The sequence below is a fragment of the Carlito syrichta genome, unplaced genomic scaffold, assembly GCF_000164805.1.
Source record: "Carlito syrichta isolate Samal-C Ts95f unplaced genomic scaffold, Tarsius_syrichta-2.0.1 Scaffold306983, whole genome shotgun sequence".
Classification (NCBI taxonomy): Eukaryota; Metazoa; Chordata; class Mammalia; order Primates; family Tarsiidae; genus Carlito; species Carlito syrichta.
Window position 1 is genome coordinate 195,021 of NW_007251079.1, and position 16,332 is coordinate 211,352.

The 16,332-nt window shown below is 39.0% G+C and overlaps 1 protein-coding gene across 1 annotated transcript in view; it reads left to right on the plus strand.

Annotated features, from left to right (window-relative positions):
• Nucleotides 1-14,656, plus strand: part of KIF11 (kinesin family member 11) — a 66,386-nt gene extending 51,730 nt beyond the window's left edge. The window contains exons 18-22 of the mRNA XM_008063660.2: nucleotides 6,438-6,717; nucleotides 9,162-9,384; nucleotides 10,850-10,998; nucleotides 11,817-11,933; nucleotides 14,493-14,656. Of these exons, the coding sequence (XP_008061851.1) occupies nucleotides 6,438-6,717; nucleotides 9,162-9,384; nucleotides 10,850-10,998; nucleotides 11,817-11,933; nucleotides 14,493-14,624 (901 nt within the window). The 3' untranslated portion in view covers nucleotides 14,625-14,656. The remainder of the gene's footprint in view (nucleotides 1-6,437; nucleotides 6,718-9,161; nucleotides 9,385-10,849; nucleotides 10,999-11,816; nucleotides 11,934-14,492) is intronic.
• The last annotated feature ends 1,676 nt before the right edge of the window (nucleotides 14,657-16,332 follow it).

Sequence of the window (16,332 nt, forward strand, 5' to 3'; positions counted from 1 at the left end):
TTTTTTTTTTTTTTTTTTTTTTTAAGACGTGGGGTGCATTTCATGGTTAGATATGCAAATGGTCATTGTACAGGTAAAGTTTGCGCCTCACTTTGTTCCCTACTTCACCGGGTTTGAGATCAGGTTCCCTTATTGATGAAATGTGTCCTTTCTCTCCCTCTCCTGGCAGTTTCCCACTACTTTCAATCCCTTTCTTATAGTATTATGATAATTGTTCATATTCTAGATATTCTAAACTCATGAGGAGAAAGATATTCTTGTTTCTTCCTGAAGTTCCAAGTTGCCTTCTGTGTGGAACGTCCTTTAAGTCTTTAAGACTTCAGCGATCTGCTGGCCGCTAATTCTGTTTTTCTTTGAGAATGTCTTGATTTCCTCTTCATTCCTGAAAGATATTTTTACAGGTTATTGAATTCAAGGTTGACGGTTCTTTTTTTTCTAACATTTAAAATATGTTCCATTTCCTTCTGGCCTCTATGAGATGAGAAATCCACTGTTATTCAAGTAACTATTCCCCTAAAGGCAATTTATCTTCAGCTACTTTCAGGATTTTTTTCTTTATCTTAATTTTTAGAAATTTTATTATACTGTGTCTGCTTATGTATTTCTTTGAGTTTATCCTGTTTAGGATTTGTTAACTTTCTTGAGTCTATAGGCTTATGCCTTTCACCAAACTTGGGACATTTTCATCTATTCTTTGGCTATTTTCAGGCTCATACTCTTTCTCCTCTGCACCTATGACTTTGATGACACAAATGTTAGATTTTTTTTCCATTTGGAATCTCACTCTGTCATCCACTCTGGAGTGCAGTGGCACTGTCACAGCTACCACAACCTTGACCTGCTGGTCTCAGAGAATCCTTCTACTCAGCCTTCTTGGTAGCTGGAGTTACATGCACGCACCAGCATGCCTGGGCTAATTTTTTGACTTATTGTAGAGACGAGGTCTTGCCATATTGCCAGGCTGGTCTCGAACCTCTGTGCTCAGGCAGTCCTCTCTCCTCTCCCTCCCAAATTGCTGGGATTATAGGCATGAGCCACAGCACCTATCCTACAAGTGTTGGATTTTTTACTATGGTCCCTGAGGGGAAAAAAAATATATATGTATATGTGGAGCCCCCCCCAAAACTCGGAATTTATTTATTTACTATACATAAATACTTTTATATTTTTTTACTTTTATATTTTATTTTATTCAGTGAAGCCAGATGCAGCCTCTCACAACAACGCTAGCTGGTACACTGATGCTGATGGGTTCCTAGAACACTGAACTAGCAGGGGATGCCTGTACTACAAGGGGCCTGCCCTCCAAAAGTTAATTTTTAGTTTTTTTGCCCCCCCATCTACACACACACACACACACACACACACAAATTATTAGGTAAAGTCAGAGAAACGATAGCTGGGCACGGTATCCGACATCAGCTTCATCTAAATTGAGTATTTTACTTCACAACCTCGTCATATCTCGTTACCAATTGAAGGACCCGCTCTTCACTTGAATCTGGTCCTTCCAGTGAGATGGTCACAGCCCTGGATCTGGAGTGGGAAGATCTGCTCTTCTGCTTATTGGCTGTCCACAGTTTGTGTTGATGTTATTTATTATCATCTAAAATATGGATACCGTTAAAGTGTTGACATGAGAGTAAGAGATGATGATGAATGCCAGTGTTCCAGAAAGTTCCGTATTTTATTTATTTATTTATTTTTGAGTTGGAGTCTCACTCTGTTGCCCAGACTGGAGTGCAGTGGCCGCTCCCGGCCACCGCAGCCTCGACCTGCTGGGCTCCGGCGATCCTTCTGCCTCAGCCTTCCGAGTAGCTGGAATTACAGGCGCGTGCTACCACGCCTGGCTGATTTTTTGATTTATTGTAGAGATGAGGTCTCCTGCCCAGGTGGGTCTCGAACCCGCAGGCTCAGGCAATCCACTCACCTCAGCCTCCCAAAGGCGCGGGATTACAGGCTGAGCCACCAAACCCAGCTTGTTTTTGACTTTTTAATTAGAGCTATTATGACTCATAAGGTAGTATCTCATTGTGGTTTTGATTTGCATTCTCTCATGATTAGTGATGTTGAACTTCTTTTCATGTTTTGGCTGTTTGTATGTCTTTCTTTGAGAAGTGTCTGTTTATATCTTTTGCCCACTTTTTAGGGAATTTTCTTTTTTTTCTCCTGTTGATTCATTTGAGTTCCTTACAGATTCTGGATATATTTTCAAACTCTGGATCCCCTTTGGCAGATGCAAAGTTTGAAAATATTTTCTCCCAGTCTGTGGATTGTCTATTTGCTCTGTTTTTTCCCTTTTTTTTTTTTTTTTTGAGCTGGAGTCTCACTCTGTCACCCAGGCTGGAGGGCAGCCTTGACTTGCTGGGCTCAGGCGATCCTTCCATCTAAGCCTTCCAAGTAGCTGGAACTACAGGCACATGCCACCATACTTGGCTAATTTTTTGATTTATTGTAGAGATGAGGTCTTGCCAAGTTGCCCAGGCTGGTCTCAAACCGCAGGCTCAGGCAATCCTCTCACAATGGCCTTCCAACGTGCTGGGATAGGCTTAAGCCACCACACCTGACCTGCTCTGTTTCTTTTGCTGTCATTTGCTTCCTCTTCTTTTTTTTTTTAATATCTTCTATTTCTTTGCTAAGATTTTTTTTTCAGGAGTGTTTCAATTGGTTGTGGAAGCAATTCTAGCATCTGAGTTTTCTCATTGTTGGGATCTACTGATTATCCTTTCTCATTCAGCTTGTGATTTTCCTGGTTCTTGTTATAAGCTGAGTGATTTTGTTTTGTATCTTGAACATTTGGGGTATTACATTAGGAGATTTAGGATCCTTTAAGTCTTCTTTTTTAGCAGACAGTTTCCCTGTTGGACCTTAGTGTACAGGTCCTGGCTTTTTGTGTGCTGTTGTTCCAATGACAGTTTATTGCAGTTATTCTGATATGCTTTGCTGCTCCCCACATGGGGAAAATTTTTATTCTGTTTTTGTTGTGTTCTGTACATATCTGAAGAGTTTTATATGTGTCAATTCATGTCATCAAAGTGCTGGTATTATAGGCGTGAGCCACCGTGCCCAGCCGTGAATTTTTTTGAGTTGAGGTTTCACTCTCGCCCAGGCTAGAGTACAGTGGCACTATCACAACAGTTTACTGCAGTCTCGACCTCCTGGGTTCAGGCAATCCTTTGTACCTCAGCCTCCTGGGTAAGCTGGGACTACAGGTGCTTGCCACCATACCTGGCTTATTTTTTTAATTTTTGTAGAGACAAGGTCTCTCTGTTTCCTAGGCTGGTCTCAAACTTCTGGGAGTAGGCAATCCTCCTGCCTTAACCTGCCAAAGTGCTGGGATTACAGACATGAGCCACCATGCTCGATCACAATCCATGACTTTTAATTGATTTGTTTAGACCATTCACATTAAAAATGAGTATTGATATAGTTGTATTAAGATCTACCATTTTGCTGTTTTCTATTTGTTGTGTCATTTGTTCTTTTTTCCTCTTTTTTACCTTTCCTAATTTACTTTTATTTATTTGTTAATATTATTATTTTGAGTCGGAGTCTCAGTCTGTTACCTAGGCTAGAGTGCAGTGGCACACTCAAGGCTACCACAGCCTCGACCTGCTGGGCTCAGGTAATCCTTCCACCTCAGCCTTCCATTCCAGGTAGCTGGGATTACAGGCACACGCCACTAAGCCAGGATAAATTTTTGATTTATTGTAGAAAGGCGGTCTCGCCAAGTTGCCCAGGTCTCGAACCCCTGGGCTCAGGCAATCCTCTCGCCTCTACCTCCCAAAGTACTGGGATTACAACCGTGAGCCACCACGCCTGGTCTGCCTTTCCTAATTTAAATTAAGTTTTTTTTGTCTTCATTTTATCTTTTCCACGGACTTACTTTTACTTTTTGCACTTCCTTTTTTAGTGATTTTTCTAAGATTTAAATAATTTGAATTTATTATCAAATGATTTGCTATTTCATATGTAGTGAAAGGACTTTATAATAGTATGTTCCCATTTTCTCCTTCCCATATGTGTCATTATTTTAATATATTTTACTTGTATGTAAGGCACATACACCTTAATACATTGTTACTTAAATTGCCTTATCTTTTTTCTTTTTTAATGTGTCTGCTAGAAATTTTTAAATGACAAATGTCACTCATTTTATATTTCTGTTGCACAGTACTGTTCTAGAATTCTAGCTCTCACGTATGTATTACTACCTAACTTCTGTAATGTGTTTCTCAATGCTGTTGTTAATCCTATTCAGTATAGCATGTTCCAATGTGAACTCTTTCTAGATTCCGAGTCTACAAAGTATTTTCTACTTTTTAGTCCTAGTGTCTAGACTGATGGATTTCTGACGCCTTCCTTAGCTTTAGAGGAAATACTGGGGTAGAATTGATGTGGGAAGGGAAGTTAAGACCTCTGCAGGTTATTTTTCCTGCCTTCCTGACTTATGTTGTCTACACCAGTGTTTGTCAGTGTGGTCCAAGGACTCTGCATCAGAATCACCCAGGAATCTAGGTGATGTTTACGTATATTGAACATAACTGCCTTTAGCATTTATAGTCACTTTTAACTAAATCTCATCTTCCCACTTTGGTTGTGAGTTTTTTATTTTTGTTTGTTTGTTTGTTTGTTTTTGAGTTGGAGTCTCACTCTGTCCCCTAGGCTGGAGTGCAGTGGCACACTCACAGCCACTTCCAGCCTCAACCTGCATGGCTCAGGTGATCCTTCCACCTCAGCCTTCCAAGTAGCTGGAACCACAGGCATGCACCACCATGCCTGGCTAATTTTTTGATTTATTGTAGAGACGAGTTCTCACTATGTTGCTCAGGCTGGTCTCGAACCCGTGAGCTCAGGCAATCCTCTAACCTCCACCTCTCAAAGTGCTGGAATTACAGGTATGAGCCACTGCATCCGGCTGTTGTGAGTTCTTGTGGGGAGAGATTTATGTTGATAGTCTCTAAGTTTGTCACTTATATTTCTTTTCCTTTTTCAATCATTTCCTCCTTTTTCAATCATTTCCACCTTATTTATAGGTTTGCTTTTCAACATCTTTGCTTACTCATTTGGTTGACTCACATGGTGTGCCATCTAGTGGTAATAGAGGGTAACTTCCATTCCATAGTTAACTGGTCCTGGGAGATGACTTTGTTTTTTTATTTTTGTTTTATGAGTTAAAATCTCACTCCATTGCCCAGGCTGGAGTGTAGTGGCACACTTACAGCCACTCTAGTGTTTACCTGCTGGGCTCTGTTGATCCTTCCACTTCAGCCTTTCAACTACAGGTGCATGCTACTACACCTGGCTAATTTTTTATTTATTGTAGAGATGAGGTCTCGCCAAGTTGCCCAGGCTGGTCTTGAACCCTCTGGCTCAGGCAAGCCACTCGCCTTGGCCTCCCAAAGTGCTGGGACTACAGGCTGAGCCAACAAGCCCGGCCTGGGAGATGACTTTGAAAGTTATTGCAGGGAAACTTAATGAGAGAAGGAAGTCATCAATGAGTTTTAAGTGTATATTCTGATTGACATTAGTTTTTATATCAAATTTATGTTACATTGTTCTATATGTGCTATATGTATAATTTGTCACACCCCAATGTAATTTTTATTTAATTATTAGAAAACTTTGTAATTGACTTTTTAAAACCATATTTGTAATGTTTATTATTTATTTTATAAACAAAGGAAATTGCTTAATAACAGAATAACTGGCCGATTTAGAGAATGGATCAGGGGTTATAGGAGATGCCCTGCAGTACTATTGTCTAGTAGGAGAAATAAAGCAAGTAGACAAATTTTATTTTATTTTTTATAGTTTATTTTATTTTTAAAGTAAGAGTCTCACTCTGTTGTCCAGGCTGGAAGGCAGGGGGCACACTCACGGCTACTGCATCTTTGACATGCTGGGCTCAGGCGATCCTTCTGCCTCAGCCTTCCAAGTAGCTGGAACCACAGGCATGTGCCACCACGTCTGGCTAATATTTTTCATTATAGAGATGAGCTCTGGCCAAGCTGCCCTTGCTGGTCTCAAACCCCTGGTCTCAGGCAATCCTCTCACCTCTGTCTTTCAAAGTGCTGGATTTACAGGCGTGAGCCACCACACCCAACCTACAAATTTTATTTTAATAGCTGTATAGTGAAATACTGTATGAGCCACAAAGGAGAGCATCCTATCTGGAGGTGGACTTGGAAAGGTTTCATGAGAAAAGATGATCTTTTCAAAGGTCATTTAATGGCAGATGTGATGTCACTCTACTGTGAAAAAATACTGGTCAAAGCATCCATTCTCAATGTAGAAGATTCAGAAAGAGCATGTGCCCTTGGGACCAGGCTGCTTGCGTTCAAAGCTGCCATTTAAGAGCTATCTGACCTTGGGAAGTTATATATCCTTTAAGTCTTAGTTTCCCATTTCAATATTGCCATTCTCTTTTTCTGCAGGAAATCTAAGCATCTAATCAACAAAACAACTTCTCACAGTAAAAAATTTTGTGCCAATTCTGATGGCTTGTCACAGGAACTCAGAAATTTTAACCAAGAAGGTACAAAATTGGTTGAAGAGTCTGTGAAACATTCTGATAAGCTCAGTTGCAATGTGGAAAAAATATTTCAAGAGTCCAAACAAAGATGTGAGTCTCTGAACGCAAGCACCGCTCATTTTGCTGAACAGTGGGTATCTTCCTTAAATAAAAGGGAACAGGAACTTCAGAACTTATTGCAGGTAATAACTTTGTAACTGGAACTTACTTTGGAGAGAATAGTGGTAATCAGAAAATTACGTATTCTTACCTAAGAATTAGTTTCAAAACAGATGATATTTTAAGAAATAATGACTTAAACTTTTAAGTATAATACTTGGTATGCTTATACGTGATCTTGTTTCATGTTTTGGTATGCATCTTCTAGATACTGAAATTAATTTAACATTTGTCCAGTTTCTGTTCTGTATCTGTCCTTGGTTGTTTTGTTGTTATTTGTTTGTGTGTTTGTTCCGATACAAGGTCTCCCTTTGTCACCCATGCTGGAGGGCAGTGGTGTGGTCATGTCTCACTGTAGCCCTTGGCTCCTGAGCTCAAGCAATCCTCCCACCTCAGCCCTCAATGGCTAGAACTATGGGTGTGTACCACCATGCCCAGCTAATTTATTTTTTGTAGAGGTAGGGATGCCTAGGCTGGTCTCAAACTCCTGGCCTCAAGTGATTCTTCCGCCTTGGCCTCCCAAATTATAGGTGTGAGCCACGGCACCCAGCTTAGTCTTGGTTTTTGGCTTATTTCTTCAGGAAATTTCTTCAGGAAAGAATAACCTGTCTTTTGACATATCATACCTTCCACTTATATACGCTTTTTACTTTTCTCCTGGTACATTCAAACTTATTATTGCTGTAAGTTTTTAGGATATTATTCTGGTAGCTAAAGTATACTACATAGGTTTGTGGGTTTGCTTGAACATAATACTTGCATGAGCCCTTTGAGACTTGTTTTTTTCTTTCTTTGCAATAGGAGGATTTTGCTGACATTCTCAGGAAATAGATGTAAATAATTTAAATATTTTAAGCTATATAAGTGATTTTCACTCAAAGGAACCAGAGTTCATGGAAAAATAGCTAATTTCAGGAAATGTACAATATATGAGCCTAGAGATCTTGTCATACCAGAAAGTAAGAAAACTATTTAAGATTACTGAGGTTGTGTCAAAGGGACTTAGCAACTAACCTCTCCCTGGTGAATGACAGTATAATTTGCACATCAAAAAGAATAATCGCTATAATGGATTAAGACATAAAATGTATTAAATCTCAATAATTTATATAATTTTTTTTTGAGTCAGAGTCTCATTCTGTCACCCAAGCTGGCATGATCATGGCATGATCATGGCTACTTCAGCCTCGATCTGTTGAACTCAGGTGATCCTTCCACCTCAGCCTTCCAAGTGGCTGGGACTACAGGTGCACGCTGCCATTCCTGGCTAATATTTTTTATTTATTGTAGAGACGAGGTCTGGCCATGTTGCCAAGGCTGGTCTCGAGCTCTGGGCTCAGGCAATTCTCTCACCTTGGCCTCAAAGTGCTGGCTTTACAGGTGTGAGCCACTGTGCCTGGCCAAATCATACAATTTTTATAGATCTCCTTTGGATCATGCTAGGGAAACAATGCATTGTTCCGAAAACTGGTAAATGAAGAGATACAATATAGCATTCACCTGCCTTTCTAAAAAAGCCATATCTTGGTTTAATAGGGTAATTGATGAAGAAAAGTGTTTCATAGACTCTTAGCTAATAAAATGAAGAAGAAATGATGGAATTAGTATATCATCATTTTGTAACCCCTAATGAAATAGGACATTGATCACCTGTTGGCTTAATCTGTCTGATTAAAAGCTGATGGGAGAATTTATAATTAATTATAATTAACCATACCCAAACCCATTGATTAATCTTAATATGAGAGACACAACCAGGCATGATATACTTTCAGTACTGTCTATGAAATAGTCTTACTAAAATATTAAACCCAAATCAAGTTAGGCCTTTAGATCTAGTCAGTTTATAGAAGATAAAGCATAGAGGTACAATTGATAAAATCTAGAATTTGAGATCTTCAATAGGGTAGTGACCTAGTTTCTTCAATAAGAATGTTTTTCAAGGGAAAAAAATATGAGGAAGGATAACCTATAGCTCCCTCTAAAAAGTGTTCCGGTTTGGATGATAAATGATATAGTCATCTACTTAAGCCTTACCAACCAAATTTAGTGATGAATTCTGGTTCAAACAAAGCAGTTATGACACATTTGAGACATCTGGTGAAATTTGAACACTGACTTAGAGATTTAATATGAAGGAATCAATGTTAAACTTTTTATATATAATATTAGTCTTAAAATGCTATTAACTCTTAGAGATATATGCTGAAATAAATGAATGAAAAAATGCAGAATTTGCGTCAAAATATTCCTGGGTATGTGAGGCTAGTCTTGTTTATTTTTATGTATTGGTAAATATTGAGACTTGGAAATGAATAAGATGGTGTTAATTATACTGTTCTCTCTACTTTTTAAATGTGTTTTTTAAAACTTTTATTATGGAAAATTTCAAGGTAAGGGAAAATGGTATATTGAATAAAGCACTGCCAACTTTAATTTTTGTAACACAAACTTGTGTCATTTACAGGTTGTAAACCAGTGTTGTGAGGCTTCAAGTTCAGAGATCACTGAAAAATTAAATGGTTATAAAGCAGCTAATGAGAACCAGCGTAACACTTTTCTTGATCAGATAACTATTGATGAAGAAGCATTGGCAGCACAAAATCTAGAACTTAGTGACACGATCACAGTTGGTTTGACTAGACTTCAGTGCTTCCTGCAGCAGGATCTGAAACTGGATGTCCCGACAGGTACTTCAAAGGGAAATAGAGTTGTTCAGTCTTTTGAAGTCAAATTCAATACGATGCCAGGCGTCCAGAAAAGCAGGGTCGTGCTGTTGTCTGATAGGAATTTACCATGTTACTGTAATCAACTTAGATACGGAAAAACTGGAACCCTGAAATAGTTTTTTTTGAGTTGGAGTCTTTGTTGCCCAGACTGGAGTGCAGTGGCCGCTCCTCGTCACCGCAGCCTCGACCTGCTGGGCTTCAGTGATCCTTCCACCTCAGCCTTCCAAGTAGCTGGAACTACAGGCATGCGCTACCACGCCTGGCTGATTTTTTGATTTATTGTAGAGATGAGGTCTCGCTGCCCAGGCGGGTCTCGAACCCGCGGGCTCAGGCAATCCACTCACCTCAGCCTCCCAAAGGCGCGTGATGACAGGCTGAATCACCGAGCCCGGCTCTGAAATAAGTTTTAATCAAGCATTAGGGCTTCATGGGGTAGGTGGCCTGTGCTCCTAGAAGTGTTGGCATCACAATTCAGTCAAATTTCACAAACATTCAGGGAATTGACTTTGTTAGGAGGAGACAATTTTTTTAAAAATCTACTTAGTACCGTTTGTAAAAAGGCATTTTAATACCATAAATATTGGATTAAATCTAGTTTAATGCAAAGTTCATCACATCTCTGTCCTTTTATCATGAACTGTTAACATTTAGGAATCACTGTTTTGAGAGATCAGTACAGGCTTTAATGATGCAGGAAGGTCTTTGTGGAAGTGCTGTATCAAGCTGTTTTATGCAGGATGAATAATTGAGTTCTTCACTGAATTGTGGTGATAGTTGTGTACCATGTAAACCCACTTAAAAATCATTGAATTGTACCCTTAAAATGAGTGAATTTTATGTTATGTAAGTTATACCTCAAAGCTGATTTTTAATTTAAAAAGCAATTATAAAAGGAGATGGTGCTATAGAATGTTGGTTTCTTTTTTTTTCCCCAAAAGACATGTAAGATTTATTGTTCACTTTTCAGAGAAATTGGAAATGTAAATGTTGAGTGAGAAGGCAAGTGACTTTGTAAATTATGAGAGTGTGAGCTCATTATATATAACTGGTTAATATTTAACCACCATACCACATTTATAGTGAAGTGATTACTCCTAACACAGTAATCATGTTGGTAACAGATTCTCTTGTTCTAATAATGATAGTTTTTCAGAACACTTTTAGAGCCTACAACACAACTCTTAATGGAAAATGTCATGTTTTGGGAGTATGATGGATCCTGAAAATAGTCATGTCTGTTTAAGGTCAGTTGTCAAATTAGAAAATAGTGTTAGTTGCAAGCACTATGTGCCTGACAGGTACAATAGTGATTCTCATGTAATGGCAATTGTCATATTTCTGGAGAACAGGACTCACCTAGAAGTAAACGTTTTAGCATTAAAAAAAAACTTACTTATTTTTCTAATTTATCTCATGTCCACTAAAGGCACAACACCACAGAGAAAAAATTACGTCTACCCATCAACACTGGTGAGAACTGAACCACGTGAACATCTCCTTGATCAGTTGAAAAGAAAACAGCCTGAGCTGTTAATGAAGCTAAACTGTTCGGAGACCAAAAAAGAGACCAATCAGGTGAAGTTTAAAGAATCATAATAAGCAATCCCCTCAGGTCCCCTCTTGCTATGGAAGCTTTTCTGTCCTCTCAATAAATCCTACTTTCAAAAATAAATATGTAAAGGATCATAATATTAGAACTCGCCTATGAACTCTTCATGTGGTCAACTTCATGTGAGGAATTGTACTGTTTACCCTTAAATCTTACCTTGCCTCTTATTAGTGATAGTTGCCTGACCCTTAAGCTTGTTTCTTTTAATCTTATCAGTTTTAAAATTATTAGACTAGTAGATAATAATGTCCAATATTTAATATTGTGCTTATTAACATTTTAGTATAGGAACCTCTAAGTAAAAATATATTAGGAATTATTTTGATTAATGTGTAGACTGCTGATTTTGTTGGGGTGAACTTTTTTTTTTTTTTTTTTGAGTTGGAGTCTCACTCTTGTCGCCCAGGCTGGAGTACAGTGGCATGCTCACAGCCACCACAGCTTCAAGCTGCTGGGCTCAGGTGATCGATCCTTCTGCCTGAGCCCTCCATGTAGCTGGAACCACAGGCATGTGCCACCACACCCAGCTAATTTTTTGTTTTTTTGGTTTTTATTGTAGATACAAGGTCTCACTGTATTTCTCAGGCTGGCCTTGAATCTCTGAGCTCAGGCAATCTTCTTACCTCCACCTCCCAAAGTGCTGGGATTACAGGCTTGAGCCATTGTGCTCGGCGAGGTTAACTTTTATGCAGTGAGCACTCTGTTATAGTCAAAGAAGAAAACCACCCTCTGTGATGACTTTTGAGCCCTTGGACATAGTCACTCATCCAGCTTCTTATTTTAGGACATGGACATAGAAAAGGCAGTTCTGGAACAGTATATTGAAGATCCTGTGAATCAGGAGCCATCTGTAGATGTGGGTGTGGAGTGTTCATCAGCTGGCGGGGTTCCATTCTTCCAGGTACCTGATTCTATTGTATGGGATAACCCTTCCACATCTGATGTAAGTCATTCATTTGCTAGTCAATATAAAGACATTATACTTGGTGAGTAGAACAAAAACTTTTCAGCTGTTCCTTTGAGATGGCTTGTTAATGCTTCCAATTTAAATTATTTACACAAGCCTGATATTGATAAAGGCGTTTTCTATAGGATAAAGGCCGCTTTTGACTTAATCTGTATCCTTGGCTGGTAATCTTTAACCATTATATTTATTGCCTGTCTGCTTCCTATATCCTCAGAATGGACACAGAGCAGTCATTTCTCTCTTCCCTCTACTTTGACATGGAGGTCTTGGAGCCTATCTCTGCCTATAATCAGATTTTGAAGGCCAAGGAGTTTAAAAGATTGAGAGACCGGAGGAGATTGTGTTAGTGATTCCTCCTGTCTGAGGCTCTTTCCCTATTAGCTGTTGCTCCAGGTTTCCTGTTCCTATGTAATGAAATCCTGTTACCTCTCTTAGCCCCTTCATATTGTTGGGAGCTCAGCACTGTAAACTGCCTGGCATCTTTCCCTGTACTTTGAGGATATGAGCCTAGACAGAGTATGCAAAGTAAAATTTTCTTTTTTTTAATTTTTACTTTTATTGTAAAGATGTGGGATACAATTCAGGGTTAGGTATCCAACACTGATCATGCAGTTACCTCAAAACTTTATGTAGGACACTGATGTCCATATTTTACAGTTGAAGCACTGCTTCTGATGTGTCTTTGCTTGTACCTGTTTGTTTTTTTTTTTTGAGTTGTAGTCTCACTCTGTCACCCAGACTGGAGTACGGTGGCCGCTTCCGGCCACCACAGCCTCGACCTGCTGGGCTCTGCCGATCCTTCCGCCTTAGCCTTCCAAGTAGCTGGAACTACAGGCGTGCACTACCACACCCAGCTAATTTTTTTGATTTATTGTAGAGATGAGGTCTCACCAAGTTGCCCGGGCGGGTCTCGAACCCGCGGGCTCAGGCAATCCACTCACCTCAGGCTCCCAAGGCTCGGGATTACAGGCTGAGCCACCGAGCACGCCTGTACCTGTTTTTAATAGACTTGAAGGTCTTTCCCTCAAGGTCTGAAAATTCCCCATCCTTGATTTCAGTTGTTAAAAGTGCTGGCTCAGATTCTCTTAAATACCTCTGTCTCTGGGCAATTTTATCTCCAAGTTTTTCCTTCCTTTTTTGCTTTATTATTATTATTACTATTTTTTGAGTTGGAGTCTCACTCTGTCACCCAGACTGGAGTGCAGTGGCCGCTCCCAGCCACCACAGCTTCGACCTGCTGGGCTCCGGCGATCCTTCCATCTCAGCCTTCCAAGTAGCTGGAACTGCAGGCATGCGCTACTATGCCCAGCTAATTTTTTGATTTATTGTAGAGATGAGGTCTCGCCAAGTTGCCCAGGCAGGTCTCGAACCCGCGGGCTCAGGCAATCCACTCACCTTAGCCTCCCAAAGGCATGGGATTACAGGCTGAGCCACCGAGCCTGGCTTTTGCTTTATTATTTACTATTAGAGAACTGTAAATCTATTTCTTTCACTTTTTCATCCCTCTCTTTTATCTTATAAAATGGGGAAAAGATAAGAAAACTTTAGTGACCACTTAGTCCCTAGTCAGAAATTATTTCATTATTGTTGTTTTTGGCATTTTGAAAGCTAGATTTAGTGATTTCACTATGGCAAGGAAGCCTCAACAGTAACAGAAAGGATTTGGGATTGGGTTTTGGACCTTCTGCTAAGTTCAGAAATGATCTTTTCTCTAGTAGCAGTCTGATGGGGGCATTTCTCTGAGTAAAAACTTTTCAAGTTGGGTTGTAATTTATCTCAGCATTGATGACTGAGTGCACAATGAAGGTCACCAGTCTCAATGTGTAATATGAACAGGAAATAGATTTTAAAAATAAGATAAAATACATAAAAAATAAGATAAGCAAAAGTGGTTTTTTTTTAAGTCCTAAAGACAATCAAAACAAAAGTGCTTAAGGTAGCCCATACACCAGCTTCTCTGCTTTAAATAGAATTGGATTTCTTGCACAACAGCAAATTCTTGTTCCCTTAGAGTAGGGTTTCTCAACAGCAGCACTATTGATATTTTAAACTGGATAATTTTTTGTCGTGGCGGGCTTTCCTGTGGATTGTAGAATGACTAGAATGACAATGTATTATGTCAGTAGTCACTAGAAGCCAGCAGCACTCTGGTTATAACAGCTAAAATGTCTTCAGACATTGCCCAATGTCCCAGGTGGCAAAATCACTCCCTGATGAGAACTGCTACCCTACAGTAAAATCTGTAATTATATCTTAGAAAATAATACAGGAAATAAATATTTATTTCACTCTGCTACTTCTGTTAGTGGTAAAATAAAGAAGGCATTTGACTCTACTTGCCAAATTGTTGCCTCAAACTTGTGCTGAGCCTCTTCTGAAGTTCTCCACTCTTAAGTTTTTTTCCCTCTAACCCAGAGAACTTTGAAAATAGTATAGCTGATGTGTATCAAATGTTACTTTATATTGACTTAATTTTTCTACTTAAATCCACAGCATAAAAAACCACATGGAAAAGACAAAGAAAACAGAGGCATTAACCCAGCGGAGAGGTCTAAAGTGGAAGAAACCTCAGAGCACTCTGCTACAAAGAGCAGGTTACCTCTACGAGTTCAAATCAATCTTTAGTTAACCTGAGGGTCAGAAATTTTATTTTAAAAAAATAATAAAGCCCTGAAAACTTGAGCCTTGTGTATAGATTTAAAAAGAATATATCAAGGCGGTCTGTAAATTTCATTCCATTCAATATCTACCCATTTTCCTGTCATCCCTGTAGTTCCCTGTGTATTAAGTTTGGTTTCATCTGAGATGTGCATTGTAAATATATATTTCTAGCTTTTCATATAAAGTAGCTCTTTTATAACAAATGAAGAGTACTTTTCTTGTACATTATTAAGTCGTGAGTATATAGGAACTGTGCTGTTCTTCTGGGCTTGAGCTTACATAGGCACATGTCACTGACATTGGCCTTGGAAAGGACAGCCTTGTGTTTCTTCTCGCTGTGACTTAAGTCTGCACTAGCTTGCCTCCTTTCTGTGATGCATCGTTTTGCCTTCTGTTCACCTCACTTTTCCCTTTTTGGTTTTTACCAAACCATTTGTAGACCTACGAAACCCTTTCTTATTTTCAGGTAGCCAGAATCTGCCTGTAAATCTTTAACACTTTCTAGAGGTTATTTTCAAAGTCACTGTCAACAATAAACATTACCTTGAAAGTGTTCCTTAAGTACTTTTACTTCTCCAGATGTGAAAACATTTCATTCCTTTATGAGGTCTAACGCATGAGTCCTCACAGAGTTCACAGAAAACCCACTTCTCCAGAATATAAATCACTATTGTGGGAGAACTATGACCCAGAGTGCTGATTAATGGCTCAGGGGTCCCATTCTAAGGCCTGTGTCTTTTGGAGAGGACCACAGTGACTGGAGGACTTTTTAAAACTACCAATTATGTCTATAATTTATATTATTTCATTTACATGATGAGACTTTGTTCTTCCTCATTTGTATATAATAAAATATGCATGTTTCTTTTTCTCTATTGAAATCTTAACTCGTAGAAGGGCTATGGCATTTCTGATCTGCCAGTCATATTTCTGGAAGTTGAGATGTTTCAGCATGAAGAACCAGAGCACTTGGAAAGAATATGTGTACAAAGAATGACTTTTGTGCCCACGTTGAGTTTGACTCAATGTATATTTGACTTTGATAGCTAAAACCAAACTATTGAAAAATCAGAAAATATGCTACTTCTAGGAACAAAATTTACCTTGTAGAAGTACCCATTACCTTAATAAAGTAAGAGTTATAATTTCTCTGCAAAATCAGATGTCAACATAAGCTATGAATGATATCTAATAAACTACCCTTGGTAAATCCTTGATTAATAAATTTGGTTTCTGCATTAACCTGTTTGCCCCATAATTTCTCATGTAGCAATAGATATGTTTACAGAGTTAGGCAAGCTACATTAACATTCCTAAAATAAACTATACAGATACCACCACAGAAGAAGGACCCTGGTGAACACCCAGGCTTTTGGTCTCACGCCAAGGGACTATACCTCAGGTGTAAGGTCAATGAGAAACAAATCAGCCCTCACAGCCTGAAGCCCAGCTTTAAGTCATTTCATTCCATGACTGTTTTAAGGCTATCTGAGAGTGCTGGTGCAATTAATTTAACTGCCTGACAGAAGCAAAAAGAAATCTCCAAAGAATTGTAGCATCCAGAGTCATAAATGAACTATGCAGATTTTCATGTACAATGTCAGGTACTCAAAATGTACTCGAGAGTGGCATCAGTGAAAATGGAAAAGTAGATAGCTTTAAGGACATGTTC